General features: G+C 32.0%; 2 protein-coding genes and 1 long non-coding RNA gene across 3 annotated transcripts; 2 read left to right on the top strand and 1 right to left on the bottom strand.

The window, feature by feature from the left end:
• The first annotated feature begins 7,952 nt into the window (after positions 1 to 7,952).
• LOC105777964 (protein SRG1) lies at positions 7,953 to 9,493 on the top strand. The gene is made up of 4 exons (XM_012601503.2): positions 7,953 to 8,288; positions 8,358 to 8,605; positions 8,688 to 9,012; positions 9,096 to 9,493. Exons 1-4 carry the CDS (start codon positions 8,040 to 8,042, stop codon positions 9,360 to 9,362), a joined length of 1,089 nt encoding a protein of 362 aa, XP_012456957.1. The 5' UTR covers positions 7,953 to 8,039; the 3' UTR covers positions 9,363 to 9,493.
• Positions 9,494 to 10,052: 559 nt separating this feature from the next.
• LOC105777965 (xyloglucan endotransglucosylase protein 1) lies at positions 10,053 to 12,065 on the top strand. The gene is made up of 3 exons (XM_012601504.2): positions 10,053 to 10,402; positions 10,678 to 10,871; positions 11,515 to 12,065. Exons 1-3 carry the CDS (start codon positions 10,130 to 10,132, stop codon positions 11,879 to 11,881), a joined length of 834 nt encoding a protein of 277 aa, XP_012456958.1. The 5' UTR covers positions 10,053 to 10,129; the 3' UTR covers positions 11,882 to 12,065.
• A 157-nt stretch (positions 12,066 to 12,222) lies between these two features.
• On the bottom strand, positions 12,223 to 14,631 carry LOC105777966 (uncharacterized). The gene is made up of 2 exons (XR_001128471.2): positions 13,926 to 14,631; positions 12,223 to 12,557 (listed from the first exon to the last, which is right to left on the bottom strand). It is a non-coding gene; the product is annotated as an uncharacterized LOC105777966 (long non-coding RNA).
• Between the last annotated feature and the right edge of the window lie 8,758 nt (positions 14,632 to 23,389).

Genomic DNA, 23,389 nt, shown 5'->3' with positions numbered 1-23,389 from the left:
AGTAACCTAGAAAATGGTCCCTGGACTAATTTAACCTAAAAATCCTAGTAGCTATTCTAACAATTCTAACTTTTAAAACTATACTAACACTTTAATTATCCCCTAATATTTGATTATAAGTTGGTATTTATAGGCAAAATAATAATCTATCAATTACATATTTGTCCCCTAATATTAAACTCCAATATGGCAAGTTTGACCTAAAAATTCTTCATGTTGCCCTCTTGATTTGGCTGTGATGAACTCAATATCACGACACTGGGAAGGTATGGTTGCGACACCACTACTCAAAGGGTCCTAGGTCGCGACACCACAAGTTCAACGTCACGACACTATGAGTTAAGAGCTTGATCTCCTTGATCGATTCTAGAAGTTATGCTGCGACATCACAAGCCTGATGTCATGACCTAGCAAGTCAGGTAGCTCTGTGCTGTGACATTGAAGATTGGAGATCATGACATTGAGGCTTGATGAGATGGTTTCCTTGGCTAAGTGGAACAATTGACATCGCGACATTAGGAAGTGATGTCACGACCTTGTGAGTCAAAGAACACTAGGTTGTGACATCAATCTCTTGAGGTTGCAACACTGCAATTCCTTCCTCATTCTCTCTCTGTTAAGTCCTTGACAATGCCTTAGCCACTATTAAGCTCACATAAATATGTAAATGAGGTTTTTATTCATAAAACCATAAAAATTACAATAAAAGTAAATTCTAACATAAGGATGGAAAAACAATAAAAAGACTCGAATAATTGCTCGAAAACAAGCTTTTTAAGAGTGAAAAGTGCTTAATTTGTCATGTCGAAATATGACACATCATTGGGATAGGCTCTTATACATCAAATTCAACATCCAATTTTGCAATTTCAGAGGAAGAGCATGGAAGTGCAAGCCTAACTTGCCAAAAGTGGCTAAGAAAAAAGAAGAGAAATGAGAAATATATGTTTGTGTCGTGGCATAGGTGTACCCATCAATGAAGTTGTTGGAGTTGGTTGAATGGTTGTGATTGACGTAGAGGTCAAGGCAAAGATGTTCCTACTAAATAGGGGTGTTTAAACTTCGGTTCAAACCGAATTAACCGACTGAACCGATCTAATTTGGTTAATTGGTCGGAAGTCGGTTAATGGTTTTTTAGAATTTCGATTACCGGTTAATTCAGTTCAAAATCGGGTAATTAACTGAATTAACCAAACTTACTAATTATGTAGTGTTTCAAGACTTAAAAATTAGGTTAACTTTCAAGACAAATGAACATTATCAATATTTTTTTTGATATGTTTTATACTTGTTTTAACCAAAAGACAAAAACATATAAATTTCAATTAATCTTTTTTTTAAATTTGGTTTGGTTAATGGTTAAAGGACTATATAGTTCAGTTAATTCAGTCAATGTTAGTTCAATTTGATTAATAATCGAACCAACTGTTTGAACACCCCTACTACTAAAGACGCCTTGGCTATTGTACGTATCAAACCTGATAAAGGTCATGAATTTATAAATGTAAAGGTCGATCCTAAATTTTCCTAAATAATGGAGGAAGATCTGATGTACCAACCGTACAATCAATGAATTTGCCTAAATTGTGTTTATCCTTCGAACATTGAGATGTTATGTTGATGAGAATGATCGAATTTACCGATATTCTGTATTGTTAGTTATTTGTGATTTGTTCTACGAATTGATATTCTGTATGTTTTGTCTACTGTTTGTACTGATTATCTTGTGATGGAACCCACGTTGAGCTTCATAGCTCACTCCCTTTTTATTTCCATATTTACTGATAACTCACCAGGTTAGGACGCGGACGCAGCATCCGGAGAGACTTGACTTAGTTTCTCTTTCTTAATATTTAAAGTTTCATTAATATTCGTTATTTCCTTTAAAAGATTGTATTATTTATTTTTGAACCGTGGCATGGGACATGGGTTTTAAGTTTGTGTCACTTTATTTAATAATATTTATCCAAAATTTTAAAAAATACAATTAAATGTACTTATTAAATGATTTTGTAAAATTTATTTTAATTATGAATCAAACCAATGACTGAAATGATGATGACATCAACTCTCTTCAAATATTTTCTTACGTATTAGTGTATCATTTCAGTAACAATGGTTGCCTTTATGTATTTATTTTAATTAACCCACAATTTGGCCTTTAAATTTTAGTTAGTTAAATGTTACTTATCAACAAATAAGATAAAAATGGATCTCTCACTACACCAAAATAGGCTTTTAGCGGCGGTTGGATAAAAAACGCCGCTAAAGATCGACCATTAGCGGCGCATCACGAAAAACGCCGCTGAAAATAGGCATTAGCGGCGTTTTCCAGAAAGCGCCGCTAATGCTCAGGGCTTTAGCGGCGTTTTTGAGAAAGCGCTACAAAAAAACCTAAGCCCAACGACATCGTTTTCTGAGCTTTCGGGGATTCAGTGGCGTTTTTAAGTATGCCCCGCTAATGCTCAGGGCTTTTGCGACGTTTTTTGGGAAGCACCGCAAAAATACCTAAGCCCAACGACGCCGTTTCCTGAGCTTTCAGGGATTTAGTGGCGTTTTTAAGTATGCGCCGCTAATAGTCAGAACTTTAGCGGCGTTTTTGTGAAAGCGCCACAAAAAAACCTAAGCTCAACGACATCGTTTTCTGAGCTTTCGGGGATTTAGTGGCATTTTTAAGTAAGCGCCGCTAATGCTCAGGGATTTAGCGGCGTTTTTGAGAAAACGCCGCAAAAATACCTAAGCCCAACGACGCCGTTTTCTGAGCTTTCGGGGATTTAGTGGCGTTTTTAAGTAAGCGCCGCTAATGCTCAGGGATTTAATATAATTTAAAATATTTGTTAAAAATGGAAAAAATTAGTTTTTTTGGATACATTACTGATTTTTTTAGTTTATATATTAAATAATTTCTTATATAATCGTAAAAGAGATAGTATTAATTTTAAAATATTTAATTTAATTATTATTATAGTTTAGGGTTTAATAAATATGGTTTAGGGTATATATATGGTTAATTTAGGATTTAAGACCGGTTTAGGAGTTACAATCGACATCGCGACATTAGGAAGTGATGTCACTACCTTGTGAGTCAAAGAACACTAGGTTGTGACATCAATCTCTTGAGGTTGCAACACTGCAATTCCTTCCTCATTCTCTCTCTGTTAAGTCCTTGAAAATGCCTTAGCCACTATTAAGCTCATATAAATATGTAAATGAGGTTTTTATTCATAAAATCATAAAAATTACAATTAAAGTAAATTCTAACATAAGTATGGAAAAACAATAAAAAGACTCGAATAATTGCTCGAAAATAAGCTTTTTAAGAGTGAAAAGTGCTTAATTTGTCATGTCGAAATACGTCATATCATTGGGATAGGCTTTTATACATCAAATTCAACATCTAATTTTGCAATTTCAGAGGAGGAGCATGGAAGTACAAGCTTAACTTGCCAAAAGTGGCTAAGAAAAAAGAAGAGAAATGAGAAATATATGTTTGTGTCGTGGCATAGGTGTACCCATCAACGAAGTTGTTGGAGTTGGTCGAATGGTTGTGATTGACGTAGAGGTCAAGGCAAAGATGTTCCTACTAAATAGGTGTTCAAACTTCGATTCAAACCGAATTAACCAATTAACCGACTGAACCGATCTAATTTGGTTAATTGGTCAGAAGTTGGTTAATGGTTTTTAGAATTTCGATTATAGGTTAATTCAGTTCAAAATCGGGTAATTAATTGAATTAACCAAACTTACTAATTATGTAGTGTTTCAAGACTTAAAATTTAGGTCAACTTTCAAGACAAATGAACATTATCAATATTTTTTTTTGATATGTTTTATACTTGTTTTAACCAAAAGACAAAAACATATAAATTTCAATTAATTTTTTTTTTAAATTTGGTTTGGTTAATGGTTAAAGGACTATATAGTTCGGTTAATTCAGCCAATGTTAGTTCAATTTGGTTAATAATCAAACCAACTATTTGAACACCCCTACTACTAAAGACGCCTTGGCTATTGTACCTATCAAACCTGGTAAAGGTCATGAATTTATAAATGTAAAGGTTGATCCTAAATTTGCCTAAATAATGGAGGAAGATTTGATGTACCAACCATACAATAAATGAATTTGCCTAAATTGTGTTTATTCTTAGAACATTGAGATGTTATGTTGATGAGAATGATCGGATTTACCGATTTTCTGTATTGTTAGTTATTTGTGATTTGTTCTACGAATTGATATTCTGCATGTTTTGTCTAATGTTTGTACTGATTATCTTGTGATGGAACCCACACTGAGCTTCACAGCTCACTCCCTTTTTATTTCCATATTTACTGATAACTCACTAGGTTAGGACGCGGACGCAGCATCCGGAGAGACTTGACTTAGTTTCACTTTCTTAATATTTAAAGTTTCATTAATATTCGTTATTTCCTTTAAAAGATTGTATTATTTATTTTTGAACCGTGGCATCGGACATAGGCTTTAAGTTTGTGTCACCTTATTTAATAATATTTATCCAAGATTTAAAAAAATACAATTAAATGTACTTAGTAAATGATTTTGTAAAATTTATTTTAATTATGAATCAAACCAATGACTGAAATGATGATGACATCAACTCTCTTCAAATATTTTCTTACGTATTAGTGTATCATTTCAGTACCAATGGTTGCCTTTATGTATTTATTTTAATTAGTCCACAATTTGACCTTTAAATTTTAGTTAGTTAAATGTTACTTATCAACAAATAAGATAAAAATGGATCTCCCTAATCTGTCACCTTCTTCATCTGCCCACAAATAAGATAATTAAACAACTAAACCCCATCACTTTTGGACTTTGCTTTATTAATTAATTAAGAAACATGTGTGATCATCAATTTGCCACGTTATGGGGAAACATATTTAATTAGTTGGTTTCACGATGTTATTAAGAATAATCGAAAAAATTAATTTTTATAAACTATAGAATGAATATAAAAAGTATTTTGATTCAAAAAATTAGGGTAAATTTTATAAATAATCACTTACTTTTGTCTCAGATTATATTTTAGTCATTTATGTTTGAAATGTTACGTTTTAGTCACTTACATTATCATTTTGTTACGAAGTGGTCACCTCTACCATTAAACTTCGTTACCTTCCTAAAGACAGTCCAAATAGGCTTTAAATGCCAACTTGGATGTTCAGTTGCTGGAACAAAAATAGGTTTTTAATTAAATAAATTTAATTTGGACTATCACGTAGGACATCCAAGTTGGTATTTAAAATACATTTGGACCGCCACTTAGGACCGGTAGAGTGACCACTTCCTAAAAAAAATGATAACGTAAGTGACTAAAACGTAACATTTCAAACATAAATATTTAAAATGTAATATAAAGCAAACAAAATGACTATTTTTATAATTTACCTAAAAAATTACAAGCTTAATTAGAAGTTGATAATTCGTGGTTGATTCAATAAAAAAATGTGTAATTCGTGCTTTACGTATCATTGAAAGTGTATTATATAAAGGTTGACAAAGTTGATGTAATGTCTAGCTTTTATTTTAATTGATTGAAATCTTTTCATTTAAAACCAATACAGTACTGAAATGCAACGTGCCATTTGTAGTTAAAATGGAATCCTTTAATTGTCACATTCTTCATCTGTCAAGTCTCAACAAATAAGAAAATAACTATATTGGTTATTTGTTATATATATATATATATATATAATTGAAGCACGTGATATATTGCTATGACTTTTGCACTTTGCTTTGTTAATTAAATAAGAAACATATTTGCCATGTTGAGCGGAAACAAGTACATTTAAATGGCTTCATGATGTTACCAATTTTGTTATTATTATTATTTTAATAATTTTATTATATTTGTTTTTTCACATAATATTCAGAATTATTTATAATCCATTCTAATCCATAAATAGGAAGATAATGCGTTTGGTCAAGACTCGAACTCAATTAATAGATATAATATAAATTTCAATTATGAGTCGGTCCCAGCAATAGGTGTAACATGTATTTTGTTTCGGTCCATTCTTTTATTTTAATTAATTAAAAATACAATGTATAAAAAATTGGAATATTGAAAACTTTCTATGCAACGTGCATAATTTTAGATCATTATCTGATTTAAAAGAAAAGGTTAGGAATAATCTTTTGTTAATAACTTTATATATTAGAATAAATTTAGGTTTTAAAACCTTATCCTCCTCCCTTTGATATTTTTATTTTTTAATAAATATCAAATTATGACGCATTTACAATGTGGTGAAAATATTTTATATAATTTTGATTGAAATCATAAAGTTGAGATACCAAAGACAATGATGTCTTGAGTTCAAATCTTATTATTCTTATCATGTTGGTATATTTTCTAGATTTTTCAATATATAAAATGACATAAATATCCTCAAAATATGATATTTATCCCTTTATAAAAAATAACAATTTTGTAATTTCACAATTGAATTGAAACTCGGTTGATAGGTGAATACACTAATTTTTTATTTGTACATCATAATAATATTAGTATTAAATTATGTGGCATCCACGTTGTGTAGAAAATATATTTTAAAATATATAAAATCCAACACTAAAAAGATTTAAACTTTGGTTTTAATTTTTAATGCTACAAAAAAAATATTAATTTTTTTTAATTTGTAATTTCAAGTTTTAAAGGGCTTCTCGTAGCTTCTGCTTCTATCATTGGAAAAGTCAATGTGTTGGATAGATTTGATAATGGATCGAGTTATTCGTCTTAAATTTTGGAGGTTTTGAAAAAAAATTAGGCTTAGACCTAGCCCATTTTCTATGTTTATAGTATATTATATTATCTATATTATTATTTAAGTTTCTCTTTGAGTTGATGTTACGAGTCAACCGGACATAAACTTAGTAAATAAAATTATAAAAATATTTTCCGCATATTATGTTATTTATATATATTATATAATTTATAACATATAAAAACTAAAAATATAATAATATATATTACAATAATGCAAATATTAAAAAATGTTAAGATGTTTATATATAAAATTTAATAAATGAAAAGATAACGTACTAAATATTAATTAAAAATAATATAAATATTTTCTTAAAAAATAAAAATTAAGACGGGCTTAAAATGAATTTGGTTAGTTACTTATAAATATAAGCGATTTTGGGAAAAATTTTAAGCTCATATTTTAGTTCGAATTAGGCTTAAATAAATATAAAGTATATTAATATCATATTTAAACTCGATTTGACCCGATTCATGGACACGTCTAATGTTTATGATTGCTCCAAATATTAGGGGAGTTAAATTGCAAAATGGAAGTGTGTGAAGACCATGCCAAAGCGAAATTCTTTGAAACAACTTAAGCATGTCAAAATTATTTTTGTCCATGGGTTAGCCTAATTTCATGTGTAAATGGGCTGAGCTATCTTCGGGTCAGGCCTCCAGATAAAGACCTAACAAACAACAGATTAATACTTGGGGAGGGTGGAGAAATCAGAGATTAATTTAAATGTTTATGGAATAAAAGTAGTGGTAAAAGTGTCACAAAACTCCTATACTATATATTGAATTGCATTTCAACCATTCTATCGAATAAAAGGACAAATTAATCCCTATATGTTGATAAAATTTAGTGTTTATATTTAAGGTTATCCCTTAAACTTTACATATTCATTCAATTTCACATCTATTCTTTTATTAAAGGATAAAAAAAAAACTTTAATAACAAATTTTAAATAAAATCAATTCTGTTGTAATTAATATTTAAGTAACCGCGGTCGACATTGATAACTTCAGAATTAAAATTCAAGCACGAAAAACAAGTCCACTGTTTTACCATTTCTCACTCCCAGTTCTACACGATTTCTGAAATTAATGCAATTTGATTCTCTCACTATCAAGAGCTGATTTTTTATTTTTATTTTATATAATAATGCAGCCGCCTCCAAAGAGAGAAAGATTCCAACTCTTTTTTTATGGTTCATTTTCATGAAGACTTGAAAGCACTCTGCCAATCCTAAGACTTAAGCACTTATGGATACAGAATTTGTCAACCTTGGGAAATCCATGATAGTTCCCAGTGTTCAAGAGTTGGCCAAGTACCCCCTCACCAAAATCCCACCTAGGTACCTGCGCCCGCATGAAGAGCTTCACTCCATCTCCCCCAGTCCTCACATTCCATCTGTCCCCATCATCGATCTTCACAAACTAGCTGCTGGGGATTTCGTTGACTCTGAACTTCAAACCCTACACTCTGCTTGCAGCCACTGGGGTTTCTTCCAGGTATATGCCTTATTACCTTGTTGGTATTTTGGTTGAAATTGTTAAAACAAGTTCTTTTGCAAATAATAGGTAGTGAATCATGGTGTTAGTATATCATTGTTGGATGAATTCAAGTTGGAGATTGTGAATTTCTTCAAACTACCACATGAAGACAAGAAGCTTTTGTGGCAAAAACCAGATAACCATGAAGGGTTTGGTCAAGCTTTTGTAGTTTCACAAGATCAGAAGCTAGATTGGTCTGATATGTTCTATATAACCACACTGCCATACAATCTTAGGAACATTGACGTATTTGAAAAACTTCCCTTTAAGTTAAGGTATCTCTCCCATGGTTATTTTCAACTTTGGAATTTGAGACTTCGATTTACAGTGTTTTTCTTTTTAATGATTTTGATGCAGAGAGACCCTGGAAGTGTATTGTGTTCAAGTGAAAAATCTAGCTATGAGGATATTAGGTTACATGGCTAAGGCCTTAAATATGGATGCTGATGAAATAAAACAGCTGTTCAATGATGGGGTGCAAGCAATGAGAATGAATTACTATCCACCATGCCCTGAACCTGATATGGTCATTGGTTTCAGTCCCCATTCCGATGCTGATGCTTTGACGATTCTCCTTCAGCTCGACGAAACCGATGGCCTGCAAGTTCGAAAAGATGGGAAATGGGTTCCCATTAAGCCACTTCCCAATGCTTTTGTGGTTAACATTGGAGACATCATGGAGGTATATATACATATATATTGCAATTGCTCCAATTGAGTCATTTCCTAACAATGATGATTGTATTTTGTGTGTTTGGTCTGCAGATTTTGAGCAATGGGATATACCGTAGCATCGAGCATAGAGCGGTTGTAAACTCAACCAAACAGAGGCTATCAATCGCAACGTTTTATAGCTCCAAGTTAGACTCGGAATTAGGCCCTGCACTTAGCCTTATCGGTCCAAATAACCCTGCAATTTTTCAACGAATCCCTTTGGAGAAGTACTTGAAGGAATTCTTTGCAAGGAAACTAGATGGCAAGGCTTACCTTGATTTCATGAGAATTAAAAGCAATGAAGAACATGAAAATTGAAAAACATTAGCTGAAGAATGGATTGATATGACTATACTTAGAATAAAAACACCTATAACCAGGGTGGTTAATTGATCAAATTTACGTTGAATGCTTAACATGATTATCAAAATCCGCGTTTTTCGAGTTCATCATATCTCTATAACCTTACTAAAGCAGTATTAAAGAAGAAGAGAAAGGTATCATCTAACTGGCAATGAGCAATGGTTTCTAAAAAGGAGAACGAATCCACTAAAACAAATAAACAACTCAGTTCACGTGTGTAAATCCCCACATACAACCTTTTTTTCTTTACCAAATTCTCAAGCATTCTTTTTCCTTCTTTTAACATCACCCTCCTTTTTATAACCCCAAGCAATGTCGATCCCTCCAACAGGACATTGTTAACCCAAATACCACCACAAGCCACTCTTGTTACTGATACAAGCCATCATCTTGCTTCACTACTAAACAATAAACCAAGCCTGGTTTTTTTATAACAATGCATAGATAGGCACGTTTGCATGTATTCCTATTTGGTGAGGGCTGGTCCCTTTGTAAATAAAGTTGTGTCTAATAACGCAACCCCATATACTCAGCTTTCAAACAAAGATTTCTAGCTAGTGCACTGTCCTTTCCAGCTATATTTGCTCTGTAGTTGGTTCTTGGTCACGCATCCTACATATATATCTAATTATTTTATGGTCCCTCTTGTGATTACCTATATAAGGGAAGTAAAGGGCTCCTAGCAAATTCAAAAATTACAATCCTTTCTCTCTTTAATATAGATGGCAACTTCATGGTTTTCAGTGTTGCTTTTGGTTTCAATTGTTTTTAGTTGTTTCTTGGCTGCATCAGCTGGTGATTTTTACCAAGAGTTTGATCTGACATGGGGTGACAAACGTTCTGAGATACTCAATGGTGGGAGGCTTCTTACACTTAGTCTCGATAAGGCCTCTGGTTCAGGTTTCAGGTCTAAAAGAGAGTACTTGTTTGGAAGAATCGACATGCAAATCAAGCTTGTCTCTGGCAACTCTGCCGGCACTGTTACTGCTTTCTATGTAAGCTCTTTGTCTAACTTTTTTGAATTAATTGCACCAAACGCCCCCAAATTGTGATATGGATTCTAAATTGATCTCTAATAGTAAAATATTTTAATTGAGTCCTCAAAAATACCAATATTGTATCAATCAAGTCATTCTATCAGCCTAGATATTAGCTTAAACATTACATGCCAACTCTAATCTATACTTAAACATATTTAAAACACATGAACTATCTATATTTTTTGCAAGTGTAGGAAACCATGTTTTGTGATGTCTAATTTTGGTTGCAGCTGTCTTCAGAAGGGCCAAACCACGATGAGATAGACTTTGAATTCTTAGGTAACTTAAGTGGAGATCCATACATTGTGCACACTAATGTCTACTCCCAAGGTAAAGGTGACAGGGAACAACAATTCTACCTATGGTTCGACCCAACAAAGAATTTCCACACCTATTCAATTATCTGGAGCCCGCAAGGCATTACGTAAGATTAAAATGTTGGTCTAATTTGGTTTCAGTCCCTCCACTATGCTATGTTTTGAGATTCAGTCATTCAAGTTATTTTGATATAATTCGGTACTCAGGCTCAAATTGATAACACTATTAATTGCTTTTTAGCCATATAGTCAAAAGTCATGTAGTATCGGGAGCAGAACTTAAGAGGCTAAAAAATTTAGAAAATTTCCACTAAGTCTTTTATTTTTATTGAAAATTTAACTTAAACCCTTAATTTTAAAAAATTCTAACTAAGCCCTACAAATGTTTTGAAAAATTAGTTAAACCATTATATTTTTAAAATTCTCATTAAATCCCAAAATTTTAAAAAATTTAGTAGATCCCAAAACTTAATGCCCACGTTGAACTCTAATAGATCATGTTCAACTAATAACAAAATTAGCCAAATGCTTATGACCATTTAAGAAAGAATTCACATAATTTTAAACGGTAGCAACCATCATTTAACAACGATGGACTAAATTATACTAAATCAAAATAGAGAGATTAAATCTCAACATAGTGAAAAGACTAAAACTATAATATACCCAAAAATATGCCTCTTTCGAAGTCTTTAAAATCTCTGAAAAAGATGAACTAACTCCTTTGTTTTTTTTTTCTCAACTCACCAGTTTCATGGTGGACAACATTCCGATCAGAGTATTCAACAATGAAGAATCCATTGGAGTTCCCTTCCCCAAAAACCAGCCGATGAAGGTATACTCAAGCCTGTGGGATGCAGATGAATGGGCGACAAGAGGCGGGCAGGTGAAAACCGATTGGTCGAAAGCTCCTTTCAAGGCGTATTATAGGAATTTTAATGCCTATTCATGGAACTCCGTCGGAACCGATGTTTGGCGAACTCGGGCACTGGATGCTACTGGAAGAAGATGGCTCCGATGGGCACAGAAATACCACATGGTTTACAATTATTGTGCTGATTTGAAGCGATTTCCTCATGGTCGTCCCCTCGAGTGTAGGCGCTCTAGGTTCCTTTAACCGCCCAAAAAGAATGTTGCTTCAATCTAGGATTTAATTTTGTCTATTGCTACTGTAAATTTGTTCTATTTATGGTTTAAATTTGGAATTCACCCATTTTATTTTTTATTTGGAAAAAAAATATTTATGTATTTTTATAATATTATTAATTTATCCAAATTAGAGATGTTATTGGAAGCCCAAATTTAAGGGTAAAAATATGTCAACTGAATGCCTTTAAAAAGAATCCAAGCTATTGAACCCATGTGTTGGCCTGATAGATAAAGTATTCACCGCCTCAGACCTGACCTAGGTTTAAGTCGCGCTAATCGCGTTATTGTTAGAGCTTTGCCCTCTTGTAATTCACCAAAAAAATCCAAGCCATCACTTTATCAATAAAATGCAAAGGGAGCAAACGAAATCTCTGATCAATAGTTTAATGGCAGTAAAAGAAAAAAACTGAAGAAATAAAAGCTAAACCATAGTTCTATCATCTAAATAATTCAAAAATAGATGGATACATTTACAATAATTTTTAACCTATCTGCTACACGGACCAATTGCTTCATTCCCTATTTCCAAACTTGTATTTCAATCCTTGATTTCCACCAACTCGTTACAAAGACGGGTCTTTCGCAACTAATGTCGGAATACAGCAGAATCCCTCCAGCAAGCATCGGTTGCATTGTCTCTCGACCTGTCATTTCAAAACCAGAAAACAATCATAACCAAACTTATGCAACTTCATCAAAGACCAAATGTATAGCCATATTTCCGGGTTACACGACAAGGCATGTACTAAAGTGCAGTTTGCAGAACCTACAATGATCATCACTCTTTGCTGCATACTCTCACCGATATGAAGCAAAAGCAAAAGAGTATGAGACAAGAGCATCCGGCTTGACCGTCTGGCTCACAAGTTAATAAGTTACTTAGCCAGGGTGGGGTACGAAACAAAAGCATGCCGAACTCAAGGAGATTCAAAATAGGAAAGCCGGTATGATTGAAACTTTTAATGGTGGAGGAAAAAGTTTTGGTAGGGAAAAAGGAGAATGAAAATTATGATGCAAGAACTTTAGATGCAGTCATTATGAATAATATATTATTGTGGTGGTGCCACCTTTTTCTTTTAAACATTCCCACTTCTGGTCTATTTCAAATATTTTTCCACCGATTCGATTCATTAAACCCCCCGCATACATCGTACAATCATCCCAACTTGTCGATGAAACTTTCAACCCCACAAACTTTTATGCACACCAAGATCTACATAGATTCATGGTTTCCCGGACCTACGGAAGGTTACTATATGGTATTGTTTAGCTAATGCAAATGTATATCTGAGACACAGGCACAGTTTATCCCGAGAATCTAAACTACAACTTCAGGTAAGACTCGGAAGCCATCGAAAACACTATGAAATCAACATCACTCATATACATTGTTAACACGGGATATTATATAAGTCGAATCTGAAAAGCGCATGTTATAAACTAGTCCATCAATCCGAAATTCCAAATAATCCAACAAATTGCAACTAGAGACCTTAATATAAGCAAGCACATTATGAAAATTTGCAATATCTGCCTAACAGTGAGATTTAAACTCTTAAAAACTATTCCAATCAATTACAGAAGAGACCTTGACACCACAGCTTCTAATAATTATTTACATTCAAACCTTAAGCCTCCTACATTTTTACTCATACAATCTAAATCAAATACCATAATATATATAGAACAAGCAACCAAACATTCCAACAGCAACAGAAGCAAAAGCAATAACAAGCCCCCATTTTTTTTCTGGGTATAGTACAAAAGCAAGCAAAATTGCAGTATCAGACAACATTGTAATAAACTAAGCTAAAAAACCACACTTTATATAGCATAGTAAAAAAATGCCTAAATTTTAATAAACCCCAAACATTCTTTTAAAAGAAAATAAAACAAAATCTATAAAAAAATCCCCAAAAAAATAAAAAAAATCAAACCCCAGAATTTAGCACAGCAAAATAGCACCTTAAAATGATGGGAAAAGAAAAGGAAGAAACGGGGAAAAAAAGAACCTTGTGGGCAAAAACAATATCCCAGGAAAATGTAGTGGCATGAGCAAACTACCACGGCCAAAGTGACCTGCTTGAGACATTGTAGCACAGCAGATTTTAAACCCTAAATTTTTTTTGAGAGAAAAAGACAAAGACAAGAGTTTTTTAAGTAAAAGAAAATGCAGCTTTTGTGTATGTATATATATTTATTGATATTGAAAATAAAGAAAGGGTTTAAGGAAAACAAGGTTCGTTTCTGGGTATATAATGCAACTTGGAAAATACAGAACTACAGGGAGTAAAAGAAAGTGAAAGCTTATAGATTTGCACGAGTCCCGATGAAAAATTGTGAAAATAGAGAAGTTTTTCGAGGAGTTGAATGTAAATTTTTAATTTGTGATTTTTTTTATATTTTTATTTTTTGCGTATCCGAGGTCATTTGTTGTTATTGTTTGCTGTTCTGTTTTTTTTTTCTTTTTCCTTTTTGTCTTTGCAAAACTGCATTTAAAACACACTTTGGGTCTTCCTTGTTGGTTTTCTGTACTTCAATTACTACAAACTGCAACTCAACTGGTTTTGGCATTAGATATTGTGTACTTTTTTTTTTGTTTAGGCGCGTTGGAAGCACTCTCCAATGGAGGTCTTTCATTAAGAGTTTCAGACATAATATTAGACAAAATCCTATGCCACCCTCTTTTGCTTTCCTCTGCAGATTCCTAAAAACAGATTGGGCTTTGCTTGTTCTTAGCTGGTAACACGTTGACAGGGCTGATGGTTTTTTATGTTTATGCTTGAAGGAGAAGTAAATTTAGGTTAAATTTCACTGTTGTTTAATCGTTACTTTGAGTCTTGAGATTGAAAACAATACTTATTATGTTTTTTAAACTGCCAAAAATTTTATTGTAAGAAAGTTATTTGAGCTATTTTTGTTGTAAAAAAAAGTTATTAATAAAATTAATTTTATTGAATTTACTAATAAAGAGAAATTATTTTATGGACTCTTCCCACCATATCATCTATTGTTTCTTTTCAATCAAATAATGATGTTTCAATAACTTTTTTCATGTAATTGACACATAATTTTAGTAATTTTTTTACCCTAAACCTTAAATTTTAAACTATAGATTCTAAACCCTAAACCTTGATCCCAAATCCTAAATTCAAACTTGAATCAATGTTTGAGTTTGACATTTAGAATTTGGGGTTTAGATTTTAGTTTAGGATTTGAAATTTCGGATTTCAAGTTTGGGTTTAAAGATTTTAGGTTCAGATCCAGGGTAAAAGAATTACTAAAATGAATGATGCGTTAATAATATGAAAAAAATTACAAAAACATTGTTAAATAATTAAAAATAATAATGAAAATAAAAATAATTTCACGGCAAAAAAAGTTAAGAAATGATATTATTAATCTATTTAATTCAAAAGGGGCATCCTATTTTGCCAAATCAAGACAAGAAGTAATGCCAAATAATTATTAAGCTCTTTTGGGAAAAAAAGTTAAATTCCGATGTACCAAAGCGACATTCATACGCTAATACTACAACCGGCAAATGAAAGCGAAGCGTAGTATCATACAGCAACGTTGCTTTAGGGAGACAATTGGGATCCCCCGAATTCTTTTTTCCCTTTTTTGTTATAGTAACAAGTGTCTTCTTCTATTTAGCGGTTTGAGATTAATCGAAAAATATTTAAATATCTTTTTTAAATAGTAATTATTTCAAAATTCAAACTCAATCTAGATGTTTAAAGAAAGAAGTAGAGGTAAAGTTAGAAAACTTTATGAAATTATTTTAATAATTTATATATTTATAATTTTTAAAAATTAATTTAAAACTTTATAAATTAAAAGACTAAAATAAAATTTCCCCTCCAGTCCCTGCCAACCTATCTAGGCGGCCCATGGAAAGAAGTCCACTCTACTCCTAGTCGCCTATTTGTAGGTCCCCTATTGCTAACTTCTGTTTTTAATATACTGCTTTTTGGGGTACAATCTGTAGAAGAATTTTGATGCATGTTGCTTCTTTATATGAGGTATTTGTCAAAGCATGAAAGCTATCCCTTTCGAAAAACATTACATTACTTTAATTAGAAAAATGATTTTATGATTAATATATATATATATATATATATATATATATATATATATACTCTTGGTTCCAAACTATAAGCAAGGAATAAAGATCATTTCTGCTTCCAATTGATTAACTAGTAGTGGATCAATGCTTGGTTGATTAAAGTGCTATAAAGAAACAAACCATTATTATATTATATTGCATTTACCATATTCGGGGTCTTTGTTGAGGTAAGGTTAGGAGAAGGGTTATTGAAGAAGCTTCATACAGAGCTCTTTATGTATGGAGAGATTAGAGAAAGAGAGTTCACTCTTCCTAATAAGTGGGAATGTATATATGTGTATATATATATATATATATACATTTTGGATAAGTGTCTTCCCATCAACTCACTCTTAGAAAATGAGTTATGTGGCCTAGTTGACACATGTGTTGGGATTTAACTCCTGAATTATGTGTCACCCAATAAGACCTTTTAAGTCTGATGAGTTTGTGTTTCAATTATATCTTTTAAGTAAACACATTTGTCCATCTAATGCTCAACATAATTGTGGAATTAATAATGCTTAGCCGGTTGTTGACTCTATTGATTGGGTCTTGTTGGAGACAGTTGTTCAAGAATCCCTCATTTACTAACTTAGTAAAGTGTGTAATCTTTCAAAGAATTTAAAGGAGTGTAAGAGTTAAACTTGTCATACGTTCTATCTACTTGTTTAGCCTATGAAGCATGTGGGCATGGTGCATGATTTTTCATGAATTGAGACAACCAAGGGACACATTGCCCCCTATGTTTACCTTTAATTTAGTACCTTGCTTGGATATGGCAAATATTCTTGGAGGCACCCCCCCTTGGATGATCAAATCTATTTTGAGTTGAATCATGATGTGGGCTTGGTGTGTTTGAACAAACCATCTCTTATGTTTCTACATATCTGCTAGCTTTTTTAAATAAATTGTAAAGTTTATCAAGCTTTTCATTTGTCAATGCGTATTTTAGATTATTATATTTTACACTGGTTATAAAGGCTTGAATAGCCCACTCATCAATTAGGTCTTTAGTTTCCATCATTGTTGCAATGAAAAAGTGAATGTATACTTTAAAGGGTTAGTTTCTATTCTCCCTAATAGAAAGTAAATTTGCAAGGTTTTTGAGGATTGCATAATTAGCTAGAAAATTTCCTATAAATTGACAAGCAACCTACTCGAGAGTGTGTATTGACCCAACTAATAGAGATTGATACCAAGTTCTTGCATGATCTATAAGAGACATTAAAAATACTTTGCATTTGAGGGTGTCAGTGGCACCCATAATATTCATATAATTGTTGTAATGCAACAAGTGATCATATAGGTCTATGTTGTTGTTATACTTTTCTTTTTTTTTGGGGGGGGGGGGGAGGGGGTTCTAAATGTGGGTAGTAAGTGTTCAATCGCAATTTGTAGCCAAATCGTTATTTGAAGAAGCGCTCACTCTACAACATCTAACTTTGTGCATTTATAGTGTTTGTAGTTACTATTTAATGGATTCCATTTGGTTCTTAAAAGACATCGGCAATGTTTGTGGCAAATTTTGAAGGTTATCACGAGATGTACTTGACAATAGCCAAGATGCACTTGACAAATAGCCAAGATGAGTCTACTAATTCATTATCTTGGGGTGTTTGCTTTTGAGAGAGATTTCAGGTTGCTCGCAGTTCTTGTATGAGTTGGGTGTTTTGTGGGGTTATTTTTCGATTTTGCTATTATTTTTATAGTTTTTATTGCATCATTTTAATTTGTTCATGAAGTTCAAATATTTTTTAGGAGTTAAAATTTGGATTTAGAATGTGATTTGATCATCAGATGTTGGGTATGTGTAACACCCCTATCCCATATACGTCACCAGAACAGGGTTTAGGAGTATTATCAAAGTTTTCAGATCAAACTCAGATATTTTATATTACTTAACATTCATATCAGAAATTAATTATAAATTAATTATTTTGTCCCTTATATAAGCCATCGAGGCTCAAAACATACACTAGAAACAAGTCGGGACTAAATTGGTAACTCAGAGAATTTTTCGCGAAATTTTAAAAATTTTCCTAAGTGCAGGGGTCACAAGCCCGTGTGGCTCACACGGCCAAGTGACACACCTGTGTCTTAGGCTGTGTGGTATTTGAAGTAGGGTACACAGTCGTGTCCCCTGTCCGTGTAACTCTCTAACTTGCAATACATTTAAGTGCAAGGGTCACACGACCAAGCCACACGCCCATGTGTCAGGTCGTGTGAAAATTCCTGAGCATTCTGTTTTGAATTTTTAAGATGTAGGGGACACATGCCTATGTGCTAGGCTGTGTGTCACACATGGCTGAGACACACGCCTGTGTGGACAAAATAAGGCCATTTCCAAGCCTTATTCCTCACCCAATTTCACCTTCCACCTACATAAACACTTAAACACATTCACCAACCAATTTAAGACATTTAAACCAAGCCAAAATCAGTCTTATGCATGATATTTCATCACATGTATTCCTATACTCGATCTTACCAAATTGATCAAATTTACATATATGCATACTTTATCAATTATGCTATCTCCATCCATTCATCTATATGCTTACCATCATTAAACCATTTCAATTTCGCACATCAAACATGTTAATGCCATATATATACACATTTCAAAATATACCAAACACAAGCCATACCAATGGCCAGTTACAACCAAAATATTTAAAATGCCAACAATGGCCAAGTTAACCTATACATGCCATTATAACCAAAATTAGTTTCATAATTGTACCGAAATGGGCCGGTGGATAGTGTGAGTGATCTCTGCCAAGCTTCTAAACCAATGAGCTTCCGAGTACTATAAAATAGAGGAAATACAACTGAGTAAGCACTTAATGCTTAGTAAGTTCATATAACGGGAAATTATCTCACCATTCATTTACTCATACAATAAACATGCATAACACATCCAAAGCAATTTGGCAATTAGCCTAACACATATAACCTCAACAAACATGTTAGTCATGTATTTCATGTGAATAACAAGAACAATGATGAGCTCATCAAGTATCGAGTTTCCAAGTATTTCATGCATATACATATAATAGTTTCATTTTGATTTCACATGTTCTCATGTCAGAATTTCACCCGTTGAACCATTTGAAATCTTGATGGATACTTGGGTAGTACACCTAAAGTGTGCAATACTATAAATCCTTCAATTCATATCCGGGAGTGCTTTTATGATCACTTAAACAGAAAGCTCTCTCTCAAGCACTATAACGGGAAGCTCACAAAGAGCCTATAACTGGTAGCTCTGAAGAGCAATTAACGGGAAGCACCGAATAGCCATATAACGGGAAGTTCAAGTGAGCATTAACGGGAAGCCCATAAAGAGCCTATAATTGGGAAGATCATGAAGAGCCATATAACGGGACGCTCATAAGAGCTACGATGTGCCCACAACACATGTAGGGTCACAACCGATCGGGATGCTTCGAAGAGCATTTAACGGGAAGCTCGCAAGAACACTATAATGAGAAGCTTGAGAGGGCTTGTAACGGGATGCTCTTTCGAGCTACAGTACGTCCATAACATATGTAAGAACACTACCATTTTGGGAAACAGAACCCTGTATCCATCGAATCTCATTATCCAAACATGACTTATTTATTTATTAGATATTTTCAGTTAGGAGATCAATTACATACACATATATGACATTTACACAATTTACATATTCAACACTCAATATAAGCATATAAATATAGACAATTAAGTTACACGAACTTACCTCGACAATTGTTCGTGACTTGTAAACTACTAATTCGATACTTTTTCTTTTCCATGATCTAACTCCGTTTTTTATCTATCCAGATTTATACGAGTAAATTTAACATCAATTTAATACAATTTACATTCAATCCAATACAAGTCACATCTTAGGTAAAATTATCATTTTGCCCCTATACTTTTAATTAATGACAATTTCGTCCCTAGCCTCGGAAAATGAAATTCATGCAATTTAATCCTTATTCCAAGCCCAGCTAAATTTTTCATGTATCAATAGTAGCCCATGTATTTCACAAAAATCAGAATTTTTCCATAAATTTTACATCTTTACAATTTAGTCCCTAAATCACATTTCCATCAAAATTCATTTAACAAAAGTTGTTTATCTATCAACAATCTTTCATTTTATACCATAAAATTTTATAATTCAACTACATTCATCCATGGAAAAATCCTAGAACTTTGATAACTTTGCAAATTAATCCCCAAAATAGCTTAATTGCGCTATTACAATCTCAAAAACATTAAAATTACTAAAAATGGGACAATAATTCATACCTAATTAAGCCAAGAAAGCTTGATTGAGCTCTTTTCTCTTAGCTAGGGTTCCCATAAAAAAATTTGGGAAAGATGATGATAAATGATGATATTTTCTTTATTTAATCATTTATCATCTTTTAATATCTTTTATTTCCAATTTCATCATTTTCTTTAATTAAATTTCCATGGATGAATCATCATCCTTATCTACTAACTTCTCTTAATGGTCTATTTGCCATATAAGGACCTCAAACTTTGAATTCCATAGCTATTTGATACTTATAGCTACTAGAACCCAATTTTTTCCTTTTATGCAATTTGGTCCTTTTATCAATTAGACATGTAATTGGTAAAATTTTCTTAACAAAATTTTCATACGATTTTCCTATTATAATTCAGACCATGAAATAATATTAAAATAACTTTATTTTTAGATTTGTGGTCCCGAAACCACTGTTTCGATTTCACTGAAACGGGTTGTTATAGTATGGTCGAATTTTTGGCATTGGTGGTGGAAAAGTTCTTTGGGACGAGTCTAGCAAATTGTAAGATTGTTTTCTAGCTAGAGGATAATTAATGGTGATTGGAAAATTCTCTTAGTTCAAAGGTTGGTGGTTAGAGATAGTTTCATTAGGATTAGCCATTGAAGATTTGAAGGGTTTGGGAAGAGAGGAGGGTTTGGGAAGGGGGTTATTTAAGAAGGTTCACATGAAGCTTTTTATGTGCAGAGAGCCTAAAAAAGAAGAATAATAAGAGTCCTCCGTTTTAGGTAAGTGGGAAAGTATATATGCATGCTCCCTAAACAAGCCATCAACTCTTAAGAGATGAGTCAAGTAGTCTAGTTGACACCTATGCTTGGGCTCCTAAGTTGTGTGGCTCCCAATAAAACCTTTTATGTCTGCATGATAATGAGCCGGCCTATTTTACTAGTAGTGGATAGTATATGGCAAGGTTCCTATCACTAGTGAAGAGATGAGTTTTGATGAGATAGACATTTGACGCGACTTTATTGAAGTGAGGTAGATAAGGTAAGGCATATAACAAACATATTTTTTTTACATATATTGTGGAGTTATGTCTCGCATTTTGGACTAAACAGTGTGTGACGTCGCAACGAGGAAGTGTTCTTTGTCTTGACGAGCAGTAGATGTCACGACGAGAAGAAAGCCCTCATCTCGATGATGCAGTCCTCTTTCGTCTCGATGACCCGATGGCACATCATGACATGGCGACGTGCAACTCAAATTTTTTGGTTTTCTTTTCCCAGTTAAACTCTGTTTTTAGTTTCCCACTTAAACTTTGATTATCCTAGGGTTGTTGTAGTCATATATGCTACGAATTTCAGTCTATAAATAGGCTTTAGTTACTTTACGAATTTCAACCTATAAATACATATATATATATATATATTAATTTTGTTGTGTTGGTATTCAAGTGAATTATATTTATATACTATTTTCGGATTTTTCATATTCATTAAAGTATTATATTAAATTACTTATTCTTTATATCATACTTCAAATTGTCAAATTTACAAGGATTTAAAAAAACACAATTCATTGGATAAAAATAGAAAAGAAAAAGAAAAAGAAAATAATCATCACGTATTTTGCTCCTAATATACCAAAGTTAGGAGTATCCAACTTTTGGGAGTAAAAAAGGGTTGTGATCGATAAAACAGAGAAATTAACTCGTCCAAATTAATTTCCTTCATTGTAGACTTAAAAAAATATTAATTATGATTTAAATTGGTATGATAAAACATAACAACCATTTAAAATTAGGAATGAATGAAAATAATTTTCCATTATTAGATTAATGGTTAATATATCTTTTGGTACTTGATTTTAATTTTAATATGCAATTTGGTACTCTAACAATATTGTACTTTTTTTATTTCACAAGCACCTTAAAAATTATCATGTGCTTTTTTTTCTAAAATAATTATTTTAATGTTTTATTATACCCTATAGAACACTTGTTAACCTTCTAACCTTGCTTGATAAGTCTAAACAATAATATTTTTCAATAGAATTTTTTTATTATAAAAATCAAAACTTTTCTTTATATCTTCTGTAAAATTTAAATGACAATGTAACAAAATATAGATTTTATTAAAAAATATTTTTGGTGAATTACAATAACAGGGTAAAACTCGAATAACAAACACAACTAGCATAACTCAAACTCAAGTTTCACATGAGGCAATTAACACTCTTAACCATCAAACCATCACATACATGATTTAAATTTTTTGGATGATCCATGGTAATGTTCATCCACGTCAAATATTGATTAAATTAAGTAAAAATAATAATAGATAAATAGGTTGAGTTTGATAACTCTCGTAGCTAAATTCTTGTGATTTGTCAAAACAAATATTTTTATTAACATGTGAGTGGAATATTTTGATTTAATTAATAATTATTTGAATGGCAATTGTTTATAACGTGAATCCACATTATAATTCAATCTTTTATCACATGAAGAATAGTTTGCTCAAACTTCAAACTTTCAAATCAACAGCAATATAATTCCAAGTTCTTAATAATGGAGAATGATTTATGTGTAAGTTAGAGATTTAATTTAGTTATTTTTAATTTTATATATTTTGAATTTTTAAATTTTATGGTAAATGGTAAAATTTATAAAGTCAAGTTTTGTTATTTTCAAAATATTATGCGATAATTATATATGTAAGTCGTAAAGTTATTATTGTTACATATTAGTCACACAAAAATATATAGGATTAATATTTACCAATTGAAAAGCGTATGGATTAAATTTGATCAAATTAAAATATAATGATCATATTTTATATTAAGTAAAAAATTAAAATGATTATCAAACACAATCAAAATATTAAATGTTAAAACTTTTAATATTTTATTAAACACACCCTAAATTAAAAATAATAATTATACCTAAATAACATAAGTTTAACATAAAAAATATAATTTTAGTGTTGGAGATTTTTATCAGAAGAGATTGAGAGCAAAGTAGTAAATAGGTTTAACTTTGCAATTTTTAACTTGAAACTTTTTGAACATTTTTGAAAGTATATATATTAAATAATATACA

The sequence above is a fragment of the Gossypium raimondii genome, chromosome 10 (assembly GCF_025698545.1).
Source record: "Gossypium raimondii isolate GPD5lz chromosome 10, ASM2569854v1, whole genome shotgun sequence".
Lineage (NCBI taxonomy): Eukaryota > Viridiplantae > Streptophyta > Magnoliopsida > Malvales > Malvaceae > Gossypium > Gossypium raimondii.
This window is presented reverse-complemented; position numbering and strand designations above follow the sequence as displayed.

Coding starts and splice junctions, on each gene's coding strand:
- LOC105777964 (XM_012601503.2), top strand. CDS start 8,040: ATGGATACAGAATTTGTCAACCTTGGGAAATCCATGATAGTTCCCAGT. Junction 8,289..8,357: donor GCCACTGGGGTTTCTTCCAG/GTATATGCCTTA, acceptor TGCAAATAATAG/GTAGTGAATCATGGTGTTAG. Junction 9,013..9,095: donor ACATTGGAGACATCATGGAG/GTATATATACAT, acceptor TTTGGTCTGCAG/ATTTTGAGCAATGGGATATA.
- LOC105777965 (XM_012601504.2), top strand. CDS start 10,130: ATGGCAACTTCATGGTTTTCAGTGTTGCTTTTGGTTTCAATTGTTTTT. Junction 10,403..10,677: donor GCACTGTTACTGCTTTCTAT/GTAAGCTCTTTG, acceptor TTTTGGTTGCAG/CTGTCTTCAGAAGGGCCAAA. Junction 10,872..11,514: donor TGGAGCCCGCAAGGCATTAC/GTAAGATTAAAA, acceptor TCAACTCACCAG/TTTCATGGTGGACAACATTC.